At 31.2% G+C, this 22,151-nt stretch overlaps 1 protein-coding gene across 1 annotated transcript; it reads right to left on the bottom strand.

Moving 5' to 3' along the window:
- Positions 1 to 1,149: 1,149 nt before the first annotated feature.
- On the bottom strand, positions 1,150 to 5,768 carry LOC136204147 (cytochrome P450 714A1-like). The gene is made up of 5 exons (XM_065995347.1): positions 5,333 to 5,768; positions 4,266 to 4,492; positions 3,287 to 3,537; positions 2,796 to 3,150; positions 1,150 to 1,645 (listed from the first exon to the last, which is right to left on the bottom strand). The coding sequence occupies exons 1-5, from the start codon at positions 5,610 to 5,612 to the stop codon at positions 1,220 to 1,222; spliced, it is 1,539 nt and encodes a 512-aa protein (XP_065851419.1). The 5' UTR covers positions 5,613 to 5,768; the 3' UTR covers positions 1,150 to 1,219.
- Between the last annotated feature and the right edge of the window lie 16,383 nt (positions 5,769 to 22,151).

The following is a 22,151-nucleotide window of genomic DNA, read 5'->3' as shown; positions in this document are numbered from 1 at the left end:
TAATATGGCTAATATAAATTACTACCATTTAGTCATCGAATATACAAGTTTGTGGTTCTAATCATTCCTATGATATAATAGACTTGAGATATGGTTTTGCGATTATCAATCAATGAATTCTCTAATCATATTACAGCACAAGATATAAATGAACTAGATTAACGTCTTTATTAATGTGACACAAATAGTGTATCTATACAAGAATAATTAAAGTCTAATACAATATACAAGTACCAATGCCTAAGAACTAGGGCATACCAATAGAAATTACATGACATATAATCCATGATAGAATCATTGTATTGCCTCTTTGTCAGATCTAAAATAATGGATTTATGATGTCTAGTGGAAAAATTGTGCCATCTATGAATCTATACATATTATTTGATATCAATGTCATCCTCATAGATCTTGACCAACGATAGTAATTTGACCTGTCAAAACTGTTGTGACAAGGATCTTAGTTTTCATTTGTAGGTAAGAAAAATGGGCTAAATAGGGCATCTTCCTGTAAAAATAGTGGTCTAACTCCTGTTGTTGTAGATCAATATATAGAGAAGTAAAAGATTTAAGAAGGATTTGGAAAGTTATGTCGTTCTATGCAGAAAAGGAAAATGCTTTGATACCATCATAAAGTTGATGATGACTTGATCTATATCATTTCATCATAAAAGTTGTTAGTCATTAGTTCTGATTGTGCTCAATATATATATGTATAAAGAGTATGTGTTTAATGGTTTCTACAACTGTAGACAAAAAAAATCTATTAGTTACAAGGGGTAAATGGGTAACATGTATCTAGGATTTAAACTCCATTTTTAGATTAATCTAATCATTCTCTTTCTTCCAATTTGACTTGCATCGATGAGCTATCAGAGCTTCAACATTTCATTTACTCTTGGTAAATTTGGTGTAGTGTAACACAAAGCTCTCACATTAAGTATTTTAATCACATTTGCATTTTTATGTTCAAGATTTAAACCTTAATTAAATGGTTAAATTGATTGAGTATCTTAACCATACAGATTACAAGAATGAATATTCTTAGAATCTAATATTACACATTTCATTTTTATAATCTTCATCAACATGTATCAAAATATACTTGACAATAACAAAAATAAATAAATACATATTTGACATCCCACATGAGACAAGAAATATGATTATTGAATGAAAACTAACACAATTAAATAAGAAAAAAAAGAAGGAGAAAATGCTAAACCTTTTGGATTAGAAGCTGTAAACCAAATTCAGGTTCAACAAGCATTCTAAAAACAGGGGAATGAATGTAATTAGGAGATAAAGATAATTTAAAGTTAGAAACAATAAGAGAGATAACAATTTTAAGTTCGACCATTGCAAAGTTTCTGCCAACACAAAGGCGAGTCCCTAATCCAAAAGGGATATAGGAATGAGGAAATTTGGAAGCTTTAGATAAGCCATCTTCAAATCTTTGTGGTTTGAACTCGTTTGCATCTTCTCCCCATATACTTGGATCTCTATGCAATGTTGAAATCAAAGTCCAAGTGCATACACCTTTTGGAATTTTTATGTTTCCTATTTCTACATCTTCAAGTGCTTCTCTTACCACAAATCCTGCTGGTGGGAATAGCCTCAATGCCTCTTGTATCACCATACTCACCTATACACCAGTAAAATATAAAAAGTGTTGAAACCATGGGTTCTTTAAGTATAATAAAGAATATTATTACTTTAAAGGAGCATACTTCAGATAGATCTATTTATATGTTAGCCGGGTCTGATCGGACTTGACATATAAATATATGTATCGTCCAAGCCAGCTCAACATGCAATATTTTTATATCAGACTCTGGTCGGGCTGGATTAGGTTAAATGAATTAGTTCTTAAACTCACCATTAGCTATATATTTATATTAAAAAATCAATTAAAATTAAAATAAAATTCTGGTTATGAACGATAAAAATGAATCAAAATTAAAATTTAGTTAATTAATTCATCAAAACTAAACAAACATATAGTAAAAATATTTAACAAAATAATAATAAAAAATCACATATTGGTAAAATTTATAGAATATGAGTGGAGGACGGATCGATTTGGATTGTCAAACAAATTCCAAGTCAAGCTCATTTTATGAATTTGGGCCTGAACTAACTTAGACTTTTGAAATATATTCTAAGCCCAACCAAGTTTATGTGTAGGTTTGAGTGGATCTAGGGCTCGATTGGTTTGGGTTTTTGAGATAAATCTCAAACCCGACTAGTTTTATGTACGAACTTGAGCAGGCCGGATCAGACCAAACATCAAATATGTATGTCCAAAATTGAACCATAAAGGGCGAGTTTGGATTGACCAATATTCTCATTAGACATTATAGCCTAGGGATCCTCTAGAGTTGAAATCCTCTAGAGTTGGTGGAGTTGTAATCATCTCAACCATTAATTGCAAAATGAATGGATGAGATTTGATTGATCAATTATCAATCAAATCTCATCCATTCATTTTGCAATTAATGGTTGAGATTACAACTCCACAACTCTAGAGGATTCCTACACGACATTATAAGGTCGGATACCCGCTTGATCCATCCAGACCCACATCCAATGGATCGGACTTGATCAAGAAAAAATGACTTTAGGCTCGGACTAGATCCATTAAAGCTTGTTTATATCAAGGACGAATTTAAATTTTATAAAAGTAGCACGGTCCAGCCCAAGCTGATCCAAGCGCATTGTGTCCGGGCAGAGCACACACATAAACATGTGAACAAGTGTAATTAGAAGATGGATGTGTGAAAATAGGTATGTACCGTCTTCAAGTTGGACAGGGAATTAGCATCTAGAGATCCATGATCTGAAAGTAGAGAAATTTCTTGTCGAATGCGAGTTTGCCATTGAGGATGAAGAGCAAGAAGCATCAAACACCAAGAAGCAGAAATAGCAGTTGTGTCATGTCCTGCAAAGTATAAGCTCTTGCAATTATCAACTATGAATTGCTTTGGTGAAAGCTTTCCTGCATTTGTATTTGTATTATTCACTGCCTCTTCAAGTATAAGTTGCATTAAGTCCTTCTCAATTGAACTTTGCCTTTGCCTTTCTTCAACTGTCTCCCATATTAATGAATCTATCTCCCTTTCTAAATTCCTTATCTCCTTGTAGTTCTTCCTACAATTAACAATAACAACGTAATGAAACTAATTGAAAACGCCTGAAACTAACTGAAAACACCTGAAAGTAAGTGAAAAACACATGAAAGTACGTGAAAACAGGTGAAAGTAAGTGAAATTTAATAGAATGTTACCTGAAATTAGAGAAGCCAAAAGGGGTAGGTTGCTGAGTAAGGAGTTTATGGAGAGTTCTAAGCTTGGAAAAGATGTGATTTCCTTTGAAATAAGAAGTACCAAAACAAGCTCTAGCAATAACATTTGCAGAAAGACCTTTCAGATCATTATCAACTGTAATTTCTGCTTCAAAACCTCCTTGCCTTTCTATGCATTGCTTCCAATCTCTAATCAATGACTCGCTTGCTTCCACCATTTGCCCTACCATACTCTGCCACACCCAACCTTAACATATTAATATTATCTCTTTTTGTTTTTTAAAAGGGGATTTTTTTTTTTTTTTGCAAAATTATTTTGGTGTAATATATTTATTTTGGTTCAATTTTGTTGTATTAAAAACGAATTGATAATCTAAACCTAAAATATCATAAAATTTTAGCATATGTTAGAGATTTAATTGGTGATTTGAGAAGGTTAAGTACCCAATCTAATTTCAAGTTATAGGTTGACTTTTAAAGTATATTTCAAAGATACAATTGGATTTTAAGGGTATGACAACAACGACTTGGATCAACAAAACTATTACCTTTGTCCCGTTGTATAAGTCATTCTAAAAGTTTTCACACAAATTAAAAAATACAATTAATATGAAACCAAATTAATGAATTTATATTGGTTAACTTAAAAAAATTAGCATTGGAATCTTAAAAAACACATGGATACATTGAAATTCAAGATAAAAAATCAATCCGAAAAACCAAATTAGAAATTCTTGAAAAATTAAAACGATTTCTATTTTGAAAAAAAGATTCACTTTCTAAAATCACTTATATAATGAGACGGAGAAAATACAAAAGGTATTGTTTTTGGAAAGTATAATATACTCCATATATTTGAAAATAAATAACTTTTTAGAGTTTTTTTATAATATATAATATTTTATTTTAATCGGACTAATTTATTAATAGATGCAATTTATAATAAAATCTTTGGGTGTACCTTGACCTTGACCATAAAAAATTCAGGAGCAACAATTTTCCTCTGAAGAGCCCAGAAGTGACCATTGGACCTCATAATGCCATTGCCGAACATAGGAGCAAATCTTTGAGTAACATAAGGTGGTTTCCCTAAATTCAGACTTTTACATTGATTCATTTCTTTCACCATCTCTGCATCTGTTATATACAAATGTTCTTTTCTTCCTGTTGAATATCTGTATATTGGACCTGTCATTTTCATTTTAATTTAAATGATTTAGAAAATATATCAAAAATGGACCAACCAAGAATAATGTAACCACCATCTTAAATGAGACAATTATTAAATAGGACAACTGTGATTCTGCCTACTTCATCCACTTGCTCCCCTTCTTTTCACACTTTCACTTCACCATTTTACAGATAAACACCAATTTATTCATAAACATATACCTTATTTTTATTATGCAAATTCCTTCAATAATAGACCTCTAATTTAAATATATTATCTTCCTTTTATCAATTTCTAAATATATATATAGACAAAACTCACCTATGAATCCATAAAAGGAAGGAAGAGATAAACCTGAATTTCTATAATAGGATATTCCCCATTTCTAAGATGATTAACTTTAATTAAAAGCAAAATTGACTTTTATCTCTAAAACTTATTACACTAGCTAACCTTGTGGAATTATAAAAGTATAGTACTAGAGAAAACAGGTCTATTTTTTTGAGAAAAAGATATTGTGTGATGAATTATCAAAGAAATCACAGTTGAAAAAAATTATATGAATTCACACAGTGAGTAAGTTATTTGAAATAAATGATATACAGTTAGTTTGAAACAATCTTTTTCTATTTGAAAATATCTGTTAAGTTTCACATCATTTGAACAAAATATAAGAATATAAAAATTCAGTGGGTCTATCATATGTATATATAATTATAATTAATAGAAGTTGTTGTATAGATAATTAGATATACATAACAATCACATAATGAAAATAAAGAAAAACTTATAGAGTTGGATCAGGAGAAATTAACACAGAAAAGTATAACATTGTGAAAATCGAATAAAAAACTCACCATATAATAATCTCCAGCGATGGAAGTAAGGAAAAACCACAGAAGTATAATCAAGAGAAACAATCTGATGATGAAAAGGATGTTGTTTAGTAGCCTGAAGTTGGAGCTGAAGTTGATGCATCTCACCGAGATTTCCATATAATAAAGTAGGAGAAGGGCCTTTTATACCTTGATGATTGAGGTTTTTCCTGAGTAGAAAGGGCTTGAAGAACATTTCCTGAATGAAATAAATAAGAATTGCAACACCAAAACTGCATGGAACAAAATACAAGAGATCCATATGTATTTGTTATAGCTTGGTTGAAGGTAGAGCTAGCTATTTTGTTTTGGGACCGACCAAAGGATTGCTTAAGTGAAGGGGTATGATTGCAGTGGTGTATATATATAAATAAATATGGGAAAGTGATGTAAGAGAATAAAGAAAAGTTAAATCATGCATGATGCATGCAATGCAAGATGAGAATGAAGGAAGATATATATTTATAGGATTGGAAAAGGAAAAGCTAATTATTGGTGTTGTTCTCTCTCTCTATCTGTTGACGTCACCATAACTCAATTTCATTTTTTCTATACTATACTGGTCCATGTTCAATGGACATAACTTACTCACACTTATCTTCACTTTCCCTTTATACATATGTATTTATTTATGGTCGGCTTATATCCGCCCAACTCGGTTTTTACTTTTAAATCTTGAGTTGAATTTCACCTCAATCTATTTACAATGGTTAAGGTGTAAAAATACCTTAATATTTTGAATGAGGAGTAATCTTATCCTTAACGTTTAAAATGGTACGATTCAATGAATTGAGTAAGAAATGATTAAACATGCTAGAGTGATCAAAATTAACCTATCCATCTATGCTATGAGAGGTAATCCAGCAAATCCGTAAATCAGTGTAATTATTTAATATAATTTATTCAATAAAACTGTACTTACTACCAAATAAAAAGAATACTCTTTTATTGCAAACAAGCATATTCAAATAATAACTTAGAAATTTTGTTTTCATCACTATTATAAAAACTGGACCGGATCGGTTGGTCGGAACGGTCAAATCGGAAACCGACCAGGAATCCGGTCCAAGATAGTTCGATTTGTTGTATCTTCAACAAACCGAACTGGCCTAGAATTGAATCGGGAAACAATGCAACCCCGATTTTTTTAAACATTTATAAAAAATTATTAAATTAAAAAATAAAATAAGTAAACTGAAGAAAATCTTTTTTTTTGTTAAATTATAAACCGAAGGAAATAATAATTAGACCGATTTTCTATTTTTAAAAAATATTTTCGGGTAAAAAATAATGGAATGAAGCAAAAGTAGGTCAATCTAAGGTTTTCCATTTCGATGCAGTATTCATGTCGCCCACATCGTACAGGTGCATCCTTAACCCGATTGTGTTTCAACTACACCCCTAGCGCGTGAAAGAGCATTTCTCCGAGTAATTGGTTAAAGGCTTGTAAAAGTCCTTTATTTATAAACTAGTGAACATTTTCATATTTTCTCTATGTGGGATGTAGAAGCTTAATTTCGTTTTATTGTCTTCAATTCCATTTCAAATGGTTCACTTTTAGCATCAATTTCTCATCCATCACTTGTCCGTTTTGAGTTTATAATATACCGTTAAAAAGATCTCATGACATAGAATACGTTGACATATTTTAATTTTAAACTCCATTTATCTGTTATATATTTAAGCTTAAAATTCACAAAAAAAAACAATGACAAACCAAAATTTGTTTATAATTTGTTTCGGATATATATAATATAGAAAAATAATTTTAAATTAATAATATATATAAATATTCTTTATTTATTTATTACGTCATCCAGTCCGACTAATCCGAGTCATCCCGTCCGACCAAGTGATCCGTGACGCCTCTATAAATCTAGTTTGATGTCCTGTCCGATTATAATAGCATTGGTTTTCATTTAATAGATGGATAAATCACACCCATGGCCACTAAACTTTATTACGTCACTGAACTTTAAAATGTAATATAAAAGTTAATGAACTTTACACTTTGTTACAACAGTGACAACTAAACTTTAACCAACTCCTCAAAATGACTTTTAACGACCTCAAAATGAAAATAGTCAAGAATTAAATTTGTTCAAAACGACATTTAACATGAAACCACATTTTTTATTTTCCAAAATCACCATTTTTGGAGTTTTCTCTCTCTAAACAATTATTTCCTCTTCTAACCAAACAAATTAAAATGAAAATTTTCAAGAATTAAAGTTATTTAAAATATCATTAATTCTTGAAATTGTTTATTTTGAGACTGTCAACAGTCATTTTGAGGTATTAATTGAAGTTTAGTGGTCATAGATATAACAAAGTGTAAAGTTTAGTGGTTTTTATGTTATATTTTAAAATTCAATGGTCATATTATGAAAATTGATAAAGTTCAGTGATCATAGGTGTAATTTACCCTTTAATTGGTTATATATGTTGTGAAGTTATAACAAGTCAATATATTACACTATTCAAAAAAAAAAAAAAAAAAAATCAATATATTACACATTGGTGATGGAAGCCCCATGTGACAGTGGAGCTTTGCCATTTATGTCATTGTCTCGTATATATATTCTATAGAAAAAAAAAAATCTCTAATATGTTTGCTTTTTATTGATTAAAGGCAAAAAGCATCCTGAGGCCCCTGATCTTTCATTGTTTGGTGCATTAAGCCCTCGATCTTTTATTTAGACACATTGAGCCCCTGATCTTTCACTATTTGGCGCATTAAGCCCCCGATCTTTCATTTAGACACATTGAGCCCTTGATCTTTCATATATGGATGTATTAGGTCCTTCCATAAATCAATTAATATATAGGTTTATTAAGGGCATGTTTGGTGTGAATAAAAGGGTAAATAATTTATTAGTCCCCTGGTTTTTACCTAACACACTGTTTAGTCCTCCTATTTTGAAAAATACATTTTAAGGTCTCTATCTTTTGCAAATATTAACCTTTTGGTCCTTTTGTCTAATTTTTTTAGACTCATAACCGTTATATTTTAGCATAAATAGACATATATAAAATAAAAGAGTAACATGGTCAACTTGTATTGTACTATGGTTGTCCTAAAAGCTAAGATGTGTTAGGTTAAAAATAAAAAAAATAGATAAAAGGACCACAGAGTTAATATTAGTAAAAGATAGGGATCTTAAAATGTGTTTTTCAAAATAAGGGGACTAAACAGCGCGTTAGATAAAAACTAGGGGACTAATAAATTATTTACCCTTGATAAAATTACCCTTCTTATTTCCACAAAATGTGCTTCAATTTTAACATTATTTTTATTTTTAGAACATAATTATCGAAAAAGAAGGTTTTATTGTGTTCAATAAATTTTTTATTTTTTATTTAAATTATTTTTATTAATTTGTATAATATATTTTTTATTTTAGAATTTGTTATTTTTAGAACATTATTTGTTGTCACACCAAACATGTCCTTAATAAACCTATATATTAATTGATTTATGGAAGGACCTAATACACCCATATATGAAAGATCAATGGCTCAATGTGTCTAAATGAAAGATCGAGGGCTTAATGCACCAAATGGTGAAAGATCAGGGGCTCAATGTGTCTAAATAAAAGATCGAGGGTTTAATGCACCAAACAATGAAAGATCAGGGGCCTCAGAATGCTTTTTACCTTGATTAAATTATGAATTTGATGTATATGTGACGTAAATGTCTTGTAAAAACAAAAAATTTACCCGCGAGACAGGAGTGAGACGGGCTTTTGATGCTATTTTCGTGGCACCCTGTTATGTATCTATTATCCATTTTTTTTTCCAATCTTTACAGAATTAATTAATAGAGATAATGGGAGTCAATGTAGAAAGTTATGAGATATATGGATGTTGAAGATTTTAGTTATGAATAGGATCTCAAATAACCATTCCAACCTCAATCAACAAGAAACTCGTATAGATTCTCTTATTCCAAGTTTCCAATTTATTTAAAATCAAGTTTCTGTTTATCCACCATTATTATATTTTTAAAAAATTACAAACTTTCTTCGAGCCTTTAGTCTATATTCATTCAATTCACCGTTTGATTAATTGCAATAGTTAGCATTCATACATACGCAACTAATTTCAGCTTTAGCCACCGTTGAGTCATCAATTTATTTCCAGATTCAAGTTTGTTGTTTTCAATTTCTTGTTCAATTTAATTACGACTAATTGTTGTTGTTAAATGTAATTTTTCCACGGAATTAACATAACTTTTTCAGTTGTAATTATCACTTTCTTTTCTGATTTAATCATTTATAATCAAAATAATATTTACAAAATCAATAAAAATAAAAAATTTCTAAATCTTTGTATTGATTTAGTTCTTCTCGAAATGTCATTAATTGAGATAGTAAAGTTTTTTTTATAATAGAACTAGAAACTTAAAAAAAAATTATTTTTCAATTTTTGAATCTTTCGTCCAATCGTTTCTTTTTCTAACAGTTATATTGAATGCGTATTTTACAACCCAAAACCAATAAAATTAATTAGAAATTAATTTGTCTGATATGTCCGCATCAAATCCACACAAGTCAATATTGAAATAGATTTATTTACAAAATAACGCCAACAATATCAATTAAAAAATTAGATTTTTTTTAAAAGAAAAAGAAGTTATAATAAAAAGTTATATATTAATAAATAAAATCAAAACATTCCAAATAAATAAATATATATATATATATACATATACACACGCCACTATGTCCTTATCCATAAATTTTTTAAAATAATTTTTTATCAGAAAAATATATTATTTATTTCACAATATTATGGTGCCTTCTATGCTTACTTTGTTTTTTTGACAAAGTAAATTTTACTTTGTTTTCTCTACCATTGGATGAGTTTACTTTATCAAAGTTCATCACCATTCAATAGTGGAAAAAAAAAATTAAGACTTACTTTGTAAAAAACAAAGTAAGCATAACCTAACTTTAATATTATCTTGTGTATATTTTTATTAATTTTTTTATAAGAGAAAAGAGTTTTTGCATTAACAATAATTGGAAGTTTTTTTTTATAACCACAACAATTGGAAGTTACATCACCATTATCGATACAAGATGTATATTTATATGCACAGTGGATCCAATAAAATAAAATTAGTACGTAAATTCAGAAAAAGACGTTAAGGAAAACAAAGAAATGAGAAAATTATAGGTTTGTTTGGTTTATTTACTGTTTTTGTTTTTTTTTTGTTGTTTATTATTACTGTTTGATGTTTGCTTTTGTAAAAAACTACTTTTCAGCAGTTATGAAAAGTAAACATGACTTAAAAATCTCCCTTTTGCAGTAAAAAGATAAACATGAGGAGAAAAATAAATAACCAAACATCCCTAAATCATCAATCGAGAGAAAAAAATATTTGCGTTTATATATAATATTCAAAATTTACAATTTAGTAAGTTAAATCGCAACAAAGAGAGGATTTTTTTTTTTTTGCAAATATTAGGTACCTAACTTTTTAGTCCTTTTAAGTATCTAATTTTTTTCTATTCAATCTTTTTTCTTTGGGTAAACAATTTATTAGTCCCCTAGTTTTTACCTAACACACTGTTTAGTCCCCCTATTTTGAAAAACACATTATAAGGTCCCTAACTTTTGCCAATAGTAACCCTTTAGTCCTTTTGTCTTGATTTTTTAGATTTGTAACCGTTATATTTTAGCATAAATAGACATATATAAAATAAAAGAGTAGCATGATCAACTTGTATTGTAATGCGATTGTCCTAAAAACTAAGATATGTTCGGTTAAAAATCTAAAAAAATAGATAAAAGGACCACAAGGTTAATATTGGTAAAAGATAAGGATCTTAAAATGTGTTTTTCAAAATAGGAGGACTAAATAGTGTGTTAAGTAAAAACTAGAGGACTAATAAATTATTTACCCTTTTTCTTTTGGGAAAAAAAAAATACAAGCTAGGGATAATTATGCTAAAGACGTTAGAATCTTCTAACTATATTAATAGAGTTGCCAAATTTTCCTTTGACTTTAAGAAGTTGATGGAATACTTTGGCCGTGTTTGGGATCAAATTGAAAAATCTTACAAAGGATATGGTGCTTGTTGAGTCATGGATGAGTAATAATAGTAAAGAGTAACTCAAAGGATAAGGATGGTCTCATACATATAAGGAGTCATATAACTTTCTTATTTAGCAATATGAAATATTTAACACGTCCCCTCACGCTCAATTTATTTGGTGTGTGACGCTAATATCAGCGGGAACCCCAACATTGAACCATGAATCTGATACCATGTAACATATAACTTCCTTATTTAGCAATATGAGATATTTAACACGCCCCCTCACGCCCAATTCATTTGGTGTGTGACGCTAATATCAGCGGGAGCCCCAACATTGAACCATGAATCTGATACCATGTAAACAAAGGTCTAACTTACCCCAAAAGGTATCTCAAATGGTAGGATTGTCTCACATATTTAAGGAGGCATATAACTTCATCATTTAGCAATGTGAGATATTTAACAATAACGGGGTTGCTCCTAAAAAGCAAAGAAATCTGAGAAAAGAAATTCCCTCTTATTAGATGGCCGTATCTACTAGAATCCTAAATAAGATAAATAAGATAAAATGTGATATCTTAATTCAGAAAGAGAGAAGCTTCTGGAAGCACGGACTAAACGTCTGGGCGAAAGAAAAAGAGGATCCGACATAGTTTGGGACCGGATTTCCATAATATTGAAATTTGTTATTAGAAGGTCTCCATAAGACGAATCTAGACTTTTAAGACTACAATAGATATTTGCTATTCCCAATAAGTTTTAAAAAAAGTTTTTCTTCAATGAGAAAGGGGCACGTGGACAAGAGGTGTTTAGAATGCGAAATGTTGCCTTAACCCTATTTAAAAATATATATGGAGTAGATTTGTTTTCATCTTTACTCTCGTCTTTTTCGACATTTGAACTCTCAATTCTCTACGCGATTTTTTCAAAGTTTCCATTTTTAAAAAATAACAAGTACTCATCTTCTTCATTCACCCTCTCCCTTATAAGAAATAGTTGTTTCTTCTTTGAAAGCGATATAATGACTTTTGCAGTAACTCATGATAAATTGAATGGTCCTATAAAGTTTAAAATTATACAACTTTTATCTTCCTTTAATGAAGTTATCTTCGTTAATAAAGTTTGAACTTGTACAATCTCATAAATGTTAGAACTAAAATTATATTGTTTTGTATTAGAGACTATATCGGTTGTTCTCAAATAACTATATGACTAAATTTGTAACTTATCACCACTATTATTAAGAGAGAAATTGTCAAATAAATTTTGGAAACCATTGTTGTACTATTGTTATTAATAAATAGGGATTGAAATAAAGAAAGAAACAATGTGTGTTTTTATTATCGACTTTCGATTCCATTTTAATAGATTATATTCCCGTAAAATTGTCGTGAATCTATAACTTATTCACTTCAACCAACCAAGTTAAAAAGGGTTACAAAATATTTTAGTTTATAAATACTTTACACTTGTATTGATATATTAAACTTAAATGAATAGATTGAATTGTAATTACTATGGTGGAGTTTGTTTAATGGGGCCTAATCTTACAAGGACCTTAATTTGGGGGGTGGCTCGGAGAGTGACAGAACAACAATGTTGGTACCTTTTAAAGTCATTATCAACATGCTACGTGAATGAATACTATATAACATGTTTTTATAATAATAATAATAATAATAATATATATTCCATAATAATATCCACCACAACAACATATTTTGATGTACTATACGCACCTAAAACAGTTTTCACCCTCCACAAAATATCTCAATTTTATTTAATTCTCATATAGAAAAAAAAAACTTCAATAATTTATGAATTTCTAAATTTCCACGTGTTATCCTATTTTCAAAAATAAATTATTGTGTTGTTAAATTTTATTTTGGCCTAATACATCACCAGCTCTCGTCCACAATAGTAGATTGACTCCTTGTACTTTCCAAGTGTCTCACCAACTTCCTGAACTTGCTTATTTCGTATCACCAGCTCCCTAAACTTGTCCATAAAAATTGATTAGCTCCTTAAACTTTGCAAGTATCTCAGCAGCTCCCTAAACTTGCTTATTCTATAGGTTTAATAGACATCCAGCCCCTTAAACTTGTAACTTTTTTTCACCTGACCCCCTCAACTTAGGGGACAACCTCTCAACCCCCTTAACTCTCCAAAAACATCACATACAACCCCTTAAACTTGCAACTTTTTTTCACCTGACCCCCTCAACTTAGGGGACAACCTCTCAACTCCTTCAACTCTCTAAAAACATCACATATAGCCCCTTAACGCCTACGTGGCTCTGAAATGGAATAATTTGGGATTGCACTCATTATAAAGCGCGTGAAGGTTGGCTTTAGAAATTTAAACGGTAAAAAATCCCCTTTCTTCTTAAATCCCTAACATTTTTCTCAAAAGAAATTCTTCCGCTTTTCCGATTCCTTCGATTCACCTCTTTTCTGTCTCCGATCGGTCTCCGATTCAAGTTCAACAGTAAGTATTCATCTCCTTTATTCCTCCTCTACCTTCTTCTTCTTCTTCTTCTTCGTCTGAGATAATTCTTTTTCTTTTGTCAATTAGGTTAGGACTTGTGTTGTTCTTGAAACCGATTTCATGGTGGGTACTCATGAATCATGTTTTTGTGGTGAATATGTTGTACTTAAGGTTTCGTGGAACCTGCAAATCAAGGAAGAAGACTCTACGGATGCCCAAATTATGGGGTAATTTACTGGATTTACATGGAAAAATTTAAGAAAAAATGACACGTGACATTGGTGTGGTCAACAATCCAACGCGTTTTCTACACGGGTCAATATTTTGAGCGGATATAGGTGTAAGGGGTTGTATGTGATGTTTTTTGAGAGTTAAGGGGGTTGAGAGGTTGTCTCCTGAGTTGAGGGGGCCAGGTGAAAAGAAGTTACAAGTTTAAGGGGTTGTATGTGATGTTTTTGGAGAGTTAAGGGGGTTGAGATGTTGTCCCCTAAGTTGAGGGGGCCAGGTGAAAAAAAGTTACAAGTTTAGGGGGCTGGATACCTATTAAGCCTATTCTATAACAACTAAATACAAAAACCATAATACTAACTCCAGTTAAGGTGCAAAATACCTCTAACGTTTTGGGTCAGGAGTAATTTTACCCCTAACGTCTAAAATAGTGCAATTTTATCCCTAACGTTAGTAGCCAAAAGTAAATTTATAAATTTGATGAATTTCTTGATTTTTTTTTATTCAATTCGTACAAAAGACATTATATTTTTTTATTTTTTTTTCACATCCCAACATATGTTTGTGATTTTTTACTGATAAAATGACACATGTGTGAAGTGTACATAACAAGATTCATGACCGAGAAGACAGTTTGATGAATTATTTCTCATTAACCCAATTTATCAATGTTAGGGGTAAAATTGCTCTTGGCTTCCAACGTTAGGGGTAAAATTACTCATAACCCAAAATGTTAGGGATATTTTTGCACCTTAACTCGAGTTAGTATTATGGTTTTTGTATTTAGTTGTTACAGAATAAGCAAGTTTAGGAAGCTGGTGAGACACTTGAAAAGTTCAGGGAGCTATAATCAATTTTTATGGACACGTTTAGGAAGCCAGTAATGTGAAATAAGCAAGTTCAGATAGTTGATGAGACATTTGTAAAATTCAGGAAGCTAATCTACTATTGTGGACAAATTCAGGGAGCTGCTGATATATTAACCATTTTGTTTTTGTAAATTCAGTCGCTCCATCTAAATTTCACCTATTTTTCTCTCAATTAAAGATTTTATATAGTTAATAACTACACATTTCCTCTACTCTTTCCACTATTATTTTCTCATTTTGTGTCCAAATTTCAACATATATCAAATTTCAAATTTTTTCTAGATCTACTTTGAGTAGAAATTTTCATTTTTTCTACTCCACCAGATTATATTTTATATATTTTACTTTGTTATTTATTTTATTTTTAATCGATTTCTATATATTTGATCAGATCTCTTCATCCGTCTGAACTGTGTCTGCTTTCTATTATTCTTTTATTTATATATTTTTCGAATTTAGTAAGAACGGAAACAGTTTATCTTGTCAATAGATTAATGATCTATGTGAAAAGACTCAGATCCAAATGTTCGGAATGACCTAGATCGGATGGTCGCTAGTACGACCAGTCTAAGAGACCGAAAAAGCCTGAGTCTCTGACTTTGGAGAAGGCTTATTCCATTATTGTGCGCAAGGATTTGGCCGCTTATCACTACATATCTGATTGGGGTTTCATATGAGATTAGCCATGTAGATGAGGATGTTCGAGCGAACGACATCATGGCTCCGATTGAAATGATTATGTACGAGGAGCAGTTCGAAGCTGGAACACGATTGTCGTTGTTGTCGTTCTTCTTAGAGGTGATGAAAGAGTATAACCTATGTCCTGGCCAGGTGCATCCCAATGGGTAGCCTGGAAGCTGCAGATGATGTTGACCAGCTGGGCGGTGGTGCTGGCGTCCTCCTCTTCAGGCTCCACCTCTACCAGTAGGGGAGCCAAATTTATCGATGTTACCACGGGGGTTTGCAGTGGTTCTGACGGTTGTTGCTAGCATTTCTTTCACTGGAGTTATCTCTATTGGGTCCTCCATTATCTATTGCCCGTTCAGATCGATCCGAGAGTCATTTGCTCTCCACGCTCACCGCACCAAATAATGAAGATGTCGGACAGCGGTGGATCCTTGGAGTTGCCTGCCTACTTTGTGTGGGGAGCGGTCCCTGGAAAAACTCCGACGCTAAAGTTAGTAAACCTAGCGAGAGAGAGAGAGAGAGAGAGAGATAGAGAAAGTTTGTGTAGTTAAATGGTAAGAGTATCCAGTCCTATTTATTGGGGGTTATGTGCTTTTTTTATAGAGAGAGGAAGTGGCGTAGTGGGCCCTGAGCCCAGACGTTGCGTAGTGGGCCATGAACCCAAGCGTTGCGTTGGTTTATCCTGGCCCAGGCGGTGTGTTGGTTTATCCTGGTCCATATTTCCAATCAATGTGTAATTTCATATTCTGGCTAGCCTCCAGCCTTTAATGTTCTGACTACTCAATAAAGTTTGAAATTATACAGATTCTGTTAATGAAAAACAAAGCCATCTTCCTCTAATGAGGTTGTTGTGGTTCATTTGCAGCAAGAATGAAATTATGAGCGTGTCAGCGGTTTATAATACTCACGGAGGACTTCGGAATACATCGAATTTGGCTTTCAAACAATTTTTAGAGATAAAAGAGACTGAATAATTCTTTAAGGTTGGAATTATCCAAAGAAAAATAAATAAAAGGCCACAAAATTGTAAGGCTGAAATAAAAAGTGCAGGAAATGAAAATTGCAAGGAAATGGAATAAAAAACAAAGAAAAAATGTAGAAATTCGAAATTGTAAGTAAAACTTGTAAAGTTTTGGCTTGATTTTGGATATGTTGATTTTTTTTTTTTATTGAAAATGAGGAGGAGACCAGTTTTTATAACTTTTACATTAGTAACCATCTTACTCATAATCTCTTCAACTGTCTTCCCACTAACTCTTTTTATGTAACTTTTAGAAGACCTGAATAGAAAAACGACCTGTTTGGCTAACTTCGGCCTTTTTAAAGATTAGAAGACCACCAATTTAATAACCACACAATTAATAATATAAAAATTAATTTAAATAAATATTTTTCTTTATAATTTATCCGATTTTTTAATTTAAGGATTGTTGAACACCCTTTAAGTGGATCATTTCCTATTTGTATAATAAAAATTTAATTAAATTATATATTAAGTAAAAAATATAAATAATTAAAAGTGAGTGTAAATAGAGGTTATCTTAAAATGTTAAGCTTAAAATTATACTATTATTTTGTACGTAGAAGCTAAATCTTCACTTTCCGATGATTGAAAAAAAAGAAGACAAAATATGCATTATTATTCGACTTTCGATTCCATTGTAGCATGTTGTATTCTTATTTTTTTTATATATGATTCTATTAAATTCATGTATAAAATAATATTTAATAATTCAAATTTTAATAATTAGTATATGGAAATTTGAAATAAATTTTTAATTATATATATTTCTAAATGACAGAGCTGCCCTGTTTAGGAGAGAGTTTGAATATTGGAATTTTTTTTTTTTTTTTTGATAGAAGCTATATATAAAAGTTTAATTATTGAGGATAAACGATACCTAAAAAAAATGAAATGAAGATCTATAAAGAAGACAAGTGTCATTGAATCTTTGTTGAATCTGTTAGTGATGAAAATGAAATTTCAGAATGAAACGATAAGATCCAATCCAAAAGTGTAAAAGGCATTGAGTGGTACGGCGTGAGAACCATTACTCTTCTTCATTATTGATCGGCCCATTATGGGCCCATTTTTAATCTTCATTTCTCATCTTTTTTTATTTTATTTATCTCAACAACAAAATTCCAATATGAATCTCAAGTCTTTAATACATAATAGATTTTATACATTAAAACTTTATACTCTCAATCAATAGTTAGAAAGAATGTCACTTCTCACTAGGTTTCTAACAACTACTTCTTTTAAACCAAACTCTAAAATATCACTTTTATAAATCTTTTTTCATCACTAAATTATATTTGTGTTTCTAAACTTTATTTTTTTAGATAAAAATCCTTAAACTTACATTATACGAATATGAAACTCTACATAAAAAAGGAAAAATTACACAGAAATTCATCTTTTAAAAACTATTTACAACTATATCAAGTCATAATTTTGGATTATGTCAAACTAATAAAATCAGTATTTTTAATATATTTTAAAGATTAAAATTTATAAATTAGAAGTCTAGAATATATTTTCTAGGGTTTATGATTTATGAATTGGAATCTAGAATTTTTAAATTATGGTATAAAATCATAATATATAGAGAATAATAACATATTAAGAATTAAGTTTGGTGATATGACTTGGTTGTAATTTTGTACTTAATTATGATATTCATGTATTTGACCCTAAAAAAAATAATTTAAAAATTAATTAAATAGATAACTTTGATTTTTTTTTATGCATGTTACTATAAAATATGGTAAAATATTTGGGTAGGATAATAAAATTTAAAGATTTTTATATCACAAAATAGAATTTAGATGTTATAAATATTTGGGTAGGATGTCCCACAGGCTTGCAGGCGACCTATCCCACTCGTGATAATCTAAAAGAAAAGTTCCTGCGAAATTTGTCAACCAATCTGTTGCTCTGTTATCTTTTCGGAAGGTATGAACCACTTTAACATCTCAATCTTGCTTCAACAAGCCTTTGCACCTTTCAATGAGCCAAAAATACCTGTGATTCGACACCACCTCCTGATCTAATACAAGTCGGACGACGAGCAACAAAAACAGTTCGAAAATAACCTGCTTACATCCTTTTTGCCAAGCCATAACAAGTCCATATTACAGTCTACATAACTCATCAAGACTAGGCGTACAAAACCCAAGGTTATAAACAAATTCGCCTAGCGAATTCCCTTCATTATTCTGAATTAAGCCGTCCGTAACAGCAAACCCTGGATTCCCTTTACTAGCCTCATCAAGATTTACCTTGATCCAATTGTCACACGGGGATGCTATGCGATTAGAATCTCTTGAGAGTTCCCCGATCCCAACCTGTGCTCGACCTATCTGGAAATGTATCCCCCCCGTCTATAATACCACAAACTCAACATTATATCGATGCCAAGAATTTAAGAAATAAAAAATCTTGTTCCGCCAGCGCCAGATCCACCAGCATCCCATAGTAATAAGCGTAGGCCAATTTATATCCTTCCAGCGGGCCTGCAATTGAAAATTCCTAGACATCCATTCCCCCAGCTCCCCTTTATAGAATGACCGACACCATGCTTCCGGATCAAACGCATTCCAGAAATGACGCGTTTCATCATAGTCATGCAAAACGTGTAACGTTGTCTCCGCACTTGGACATGAGGGGTAACCATCATCAGTGCTTAGATGTCTTCGTACTCCATTCATTAATATCGCGTTTTACAGGATGGTCCACAAGAAGAATCACATAAGTTCAGTGACTTCAATCTTCCATACATCTGATGTGCGTCACGGTTGAGACTCACTAAGGGATAAGTGTACTCCGTCGTTATCAAGTAATAATCTGGACAAGTCCAGGTATCGAATCCACAAGATTTACTGCTGCAAGTACCGATCTACTCGGTCGGGTGATGTTATCTAGGCTTTGGGGGGGGGGGGTTGATTTGTTTTGTTAAGTTAATCTACTCCTAGTTGAATTACTCTACTCCTAGCTAAGTTATTCTACTCCTAATTAAGTTATTCTACTCCTAATTAAGTTAAACTACTCCTAATTGATCTTTCACTAATGCAATTATCAGAAGAAACATGGTATGAAACGATAATAATGAGGATATATTATTAGGTCAATTGATTAAAAACCTAATCTAAGTCACTTGTATTCGAGGCGATTAACCCTACTTATCCTTCTGAAGTTCCTAGCGCGTGATTCCCTTGTAAGGCCGAAACTAGGCCTAAGGCTCAGCAATTTGGGCTTAATCAACTAAGAGGTCGTCAATCTCCTAGGCTCTGACTAGGTCAGATTCAGCTCACAATATGTGCCAACTAAATTTTTGGACTTTTGAATGAGTTAAACCAATCGAATAAAGCGTAAGACAAAGATTAAACAAATAAATCATTGAACAGAACAAGAGCTAAAATATTATTAAAGATGAAGAACATTGTTACGGGATAGAATTAGCTTAGGATTCATAGACTGTATCAAGGGATAAAAACAAAGTATATAAAAGAGATGAGAAAATCCCTTTCAGGGAACCGTCTACCCTGCAGCCGACTTCCTAGGACTTAAGGACGGACCTTGAACAATTCTCGGTGGGCGGAGCTTCAGAAGTTCTTCAATGGTGAAGGCTAAGATAAATTACAATAATGAAAGATATCAAAACTAAAACTAAAAAAATTACAAACTGACTGACTGATAATTCTTAACAAATGGAACTATTTATAATGAAAAACTAAAACTTATTCCTAATGAAAAACTAATTAATAAAACTTATTCCTAATAAAAGATTAATTAATAAAAAGCTTTCCTAACGAAAGACTAATTAATAAAAAGCTATTCTAATGGAAAAATAACTCTCCAAATATTATCTAATAAAAATTAATTTATCTTTGGGGATAAAAAAATCTAATTATTTAAATACAAAAAGCCCAAAGATAATCCCTAAAAATCTGCCAAAATATTCTGAATGATTTTTATTTGAATTTGATGCGCCGAGCGAGTCTCTGATTCTGATCCTTAAAAATCTCTACCTTTATCTCTAAAAATCTGCACATAATCTCATAAAATATTATTTAGATAATTCGCCCAAAATTAATTAATTATCCTACCAAAAATCCTTTTTAATTACCAAATCAAATTTGATTTATTTTTGGTAGGTTAATTTCTTAATTTTGGGTACAGATAAAGCTCAAAATAACATATAAAGATTAATTTATTAAAAGTGACAAAATATTTGACAAAAGTTAGAAATATTTAATAAAAAGCTAAAAAAGTAATTTAAAAACCTAAAATTGACAAAACAATAGGATAAATTACACCCATTGCCACTGAACTTTAACCATTTTCACATTATGGCCACTAAATTTCATTTCTTCCCGGTATGGCCACTGAACTTTACACATTTAACACCGGTGGCCACTCAATTTTAACCAATTTCTCAAAATAACCGTTAACGACCTTAAAATGAAAATATTCAAGAATTAAAGTTGTTTAGAACGATATTTACAATGAAACCACATTTTTTATTGTCGAAAATCACATTTTTGGAGCTTTCTCTCTCTAAAAATTCACTTTCTCTCTCCTAACCAAACAACACCTAAATGACCTCAAAACGAAAATTTTCAAGAATTAAAGTTCCTTAGAATATCATTAACACTTTGGATTTTTTATTTTTAGCCGTCAATAATCGTTTTGAGGCGTTAAGTGGCCACCGGTGTTAAAAAGTGTAAAGTTCAGTGGCCATACTGGGAAGAAATGAAGTTCAGTGGCTATAATGTGAAAATGGGTAAAATTCAGTGGCCATGGATGTAATTTACCCCAAAACAATAATAAATTTCTATTAAAGTAAATAAAAAGAAAATAAAAGATACAAAATAGTTCCTAAAACCGTACTAAAAGATAGGGTTTTTGACCCCTATCAAACCTCCTCACACTTTAAAGCTTTACTTGTCCCCAAGGAAACTAAAAAACTAAACCCGCAATCACAAGCCAAGCTAGAAAACCTCTTGGTTTTACTAGGTGCCTGACACAATTTCGAGCATTTGTAATTACATGCATTCGGAAGTACAAAATAGAGACACGATATCCAAAAGCCGCATTTCAATTATCACAGGTCATATTTTTAAGAAAAGGATACATGTTTAATTAAACGAGCTTAAGGGGATAGCTAAGTAAAACACCTCACCATAGGTAGTTCACTCAATTCCCACAATTTTGGTGGCTAAAGTGTTTACTCTCAGCTTATGTTCTTGCTTAGGATTACGTTGACTTTGCACGTTCATTCGAGTTCCTCTACTATGCTACATGACCCTGATGATATCAAAAACAGCCTCGAATTGGGGTTGTAATGTGGTTAGAAGAGGGTTAAAGGTACAACAAGGGTTAGGAGTTCTAGCGCTAGAAAAACAAAGTTAAAATGACTTTAGCAAATATGAAGTGACTGAGCTTTTTATTCATTATTTTTCTTTTCTGAGACGTTT

The sequence above is a fragment of the Euphorbia lathyris genome, chromosome 8, assembly GCF_963576675.1.
Source record: "Euphorbia lathyris chromosome 8, ddEupLath1.1, whole genome shotgun sequence".
Classification (NCBI taxonomy): Eukaryota; Viridiplantae; Streptophyta; class Magnoliopsida; order Malpighiales; family Euphorbiaceae; genus Euphorbia; species Euphorbia lathyris.
This window is presented reverse-complemented; position numbering and strand designations above follow the sequence as displayed.

Bases quoted from the DNA above. Each gene is read 5' to 3' on its own strand.
- LOC136204147 (XM_065995347.1), bottom strand. From the start codon at position 5,612: ATGGATCTCTTGTATTTTGTTCCATGCAGTTTTGGTGTTGCAATTCTT. The intron at 4,493-5,332 runs GTGAGTTTTTTA...TGAAAATGACAG, and splicing joins TCGCTGGAGATTATTATATG to GTCCAATATACAGATATTCA. The intron at 3,538-4,265 runs GTACACCCAAAG...TGGGTGTGGCAG, and splicing joins TTTTTATGGTCAAGGTCAAG to AGTATGGTAGGGCAAATGGT.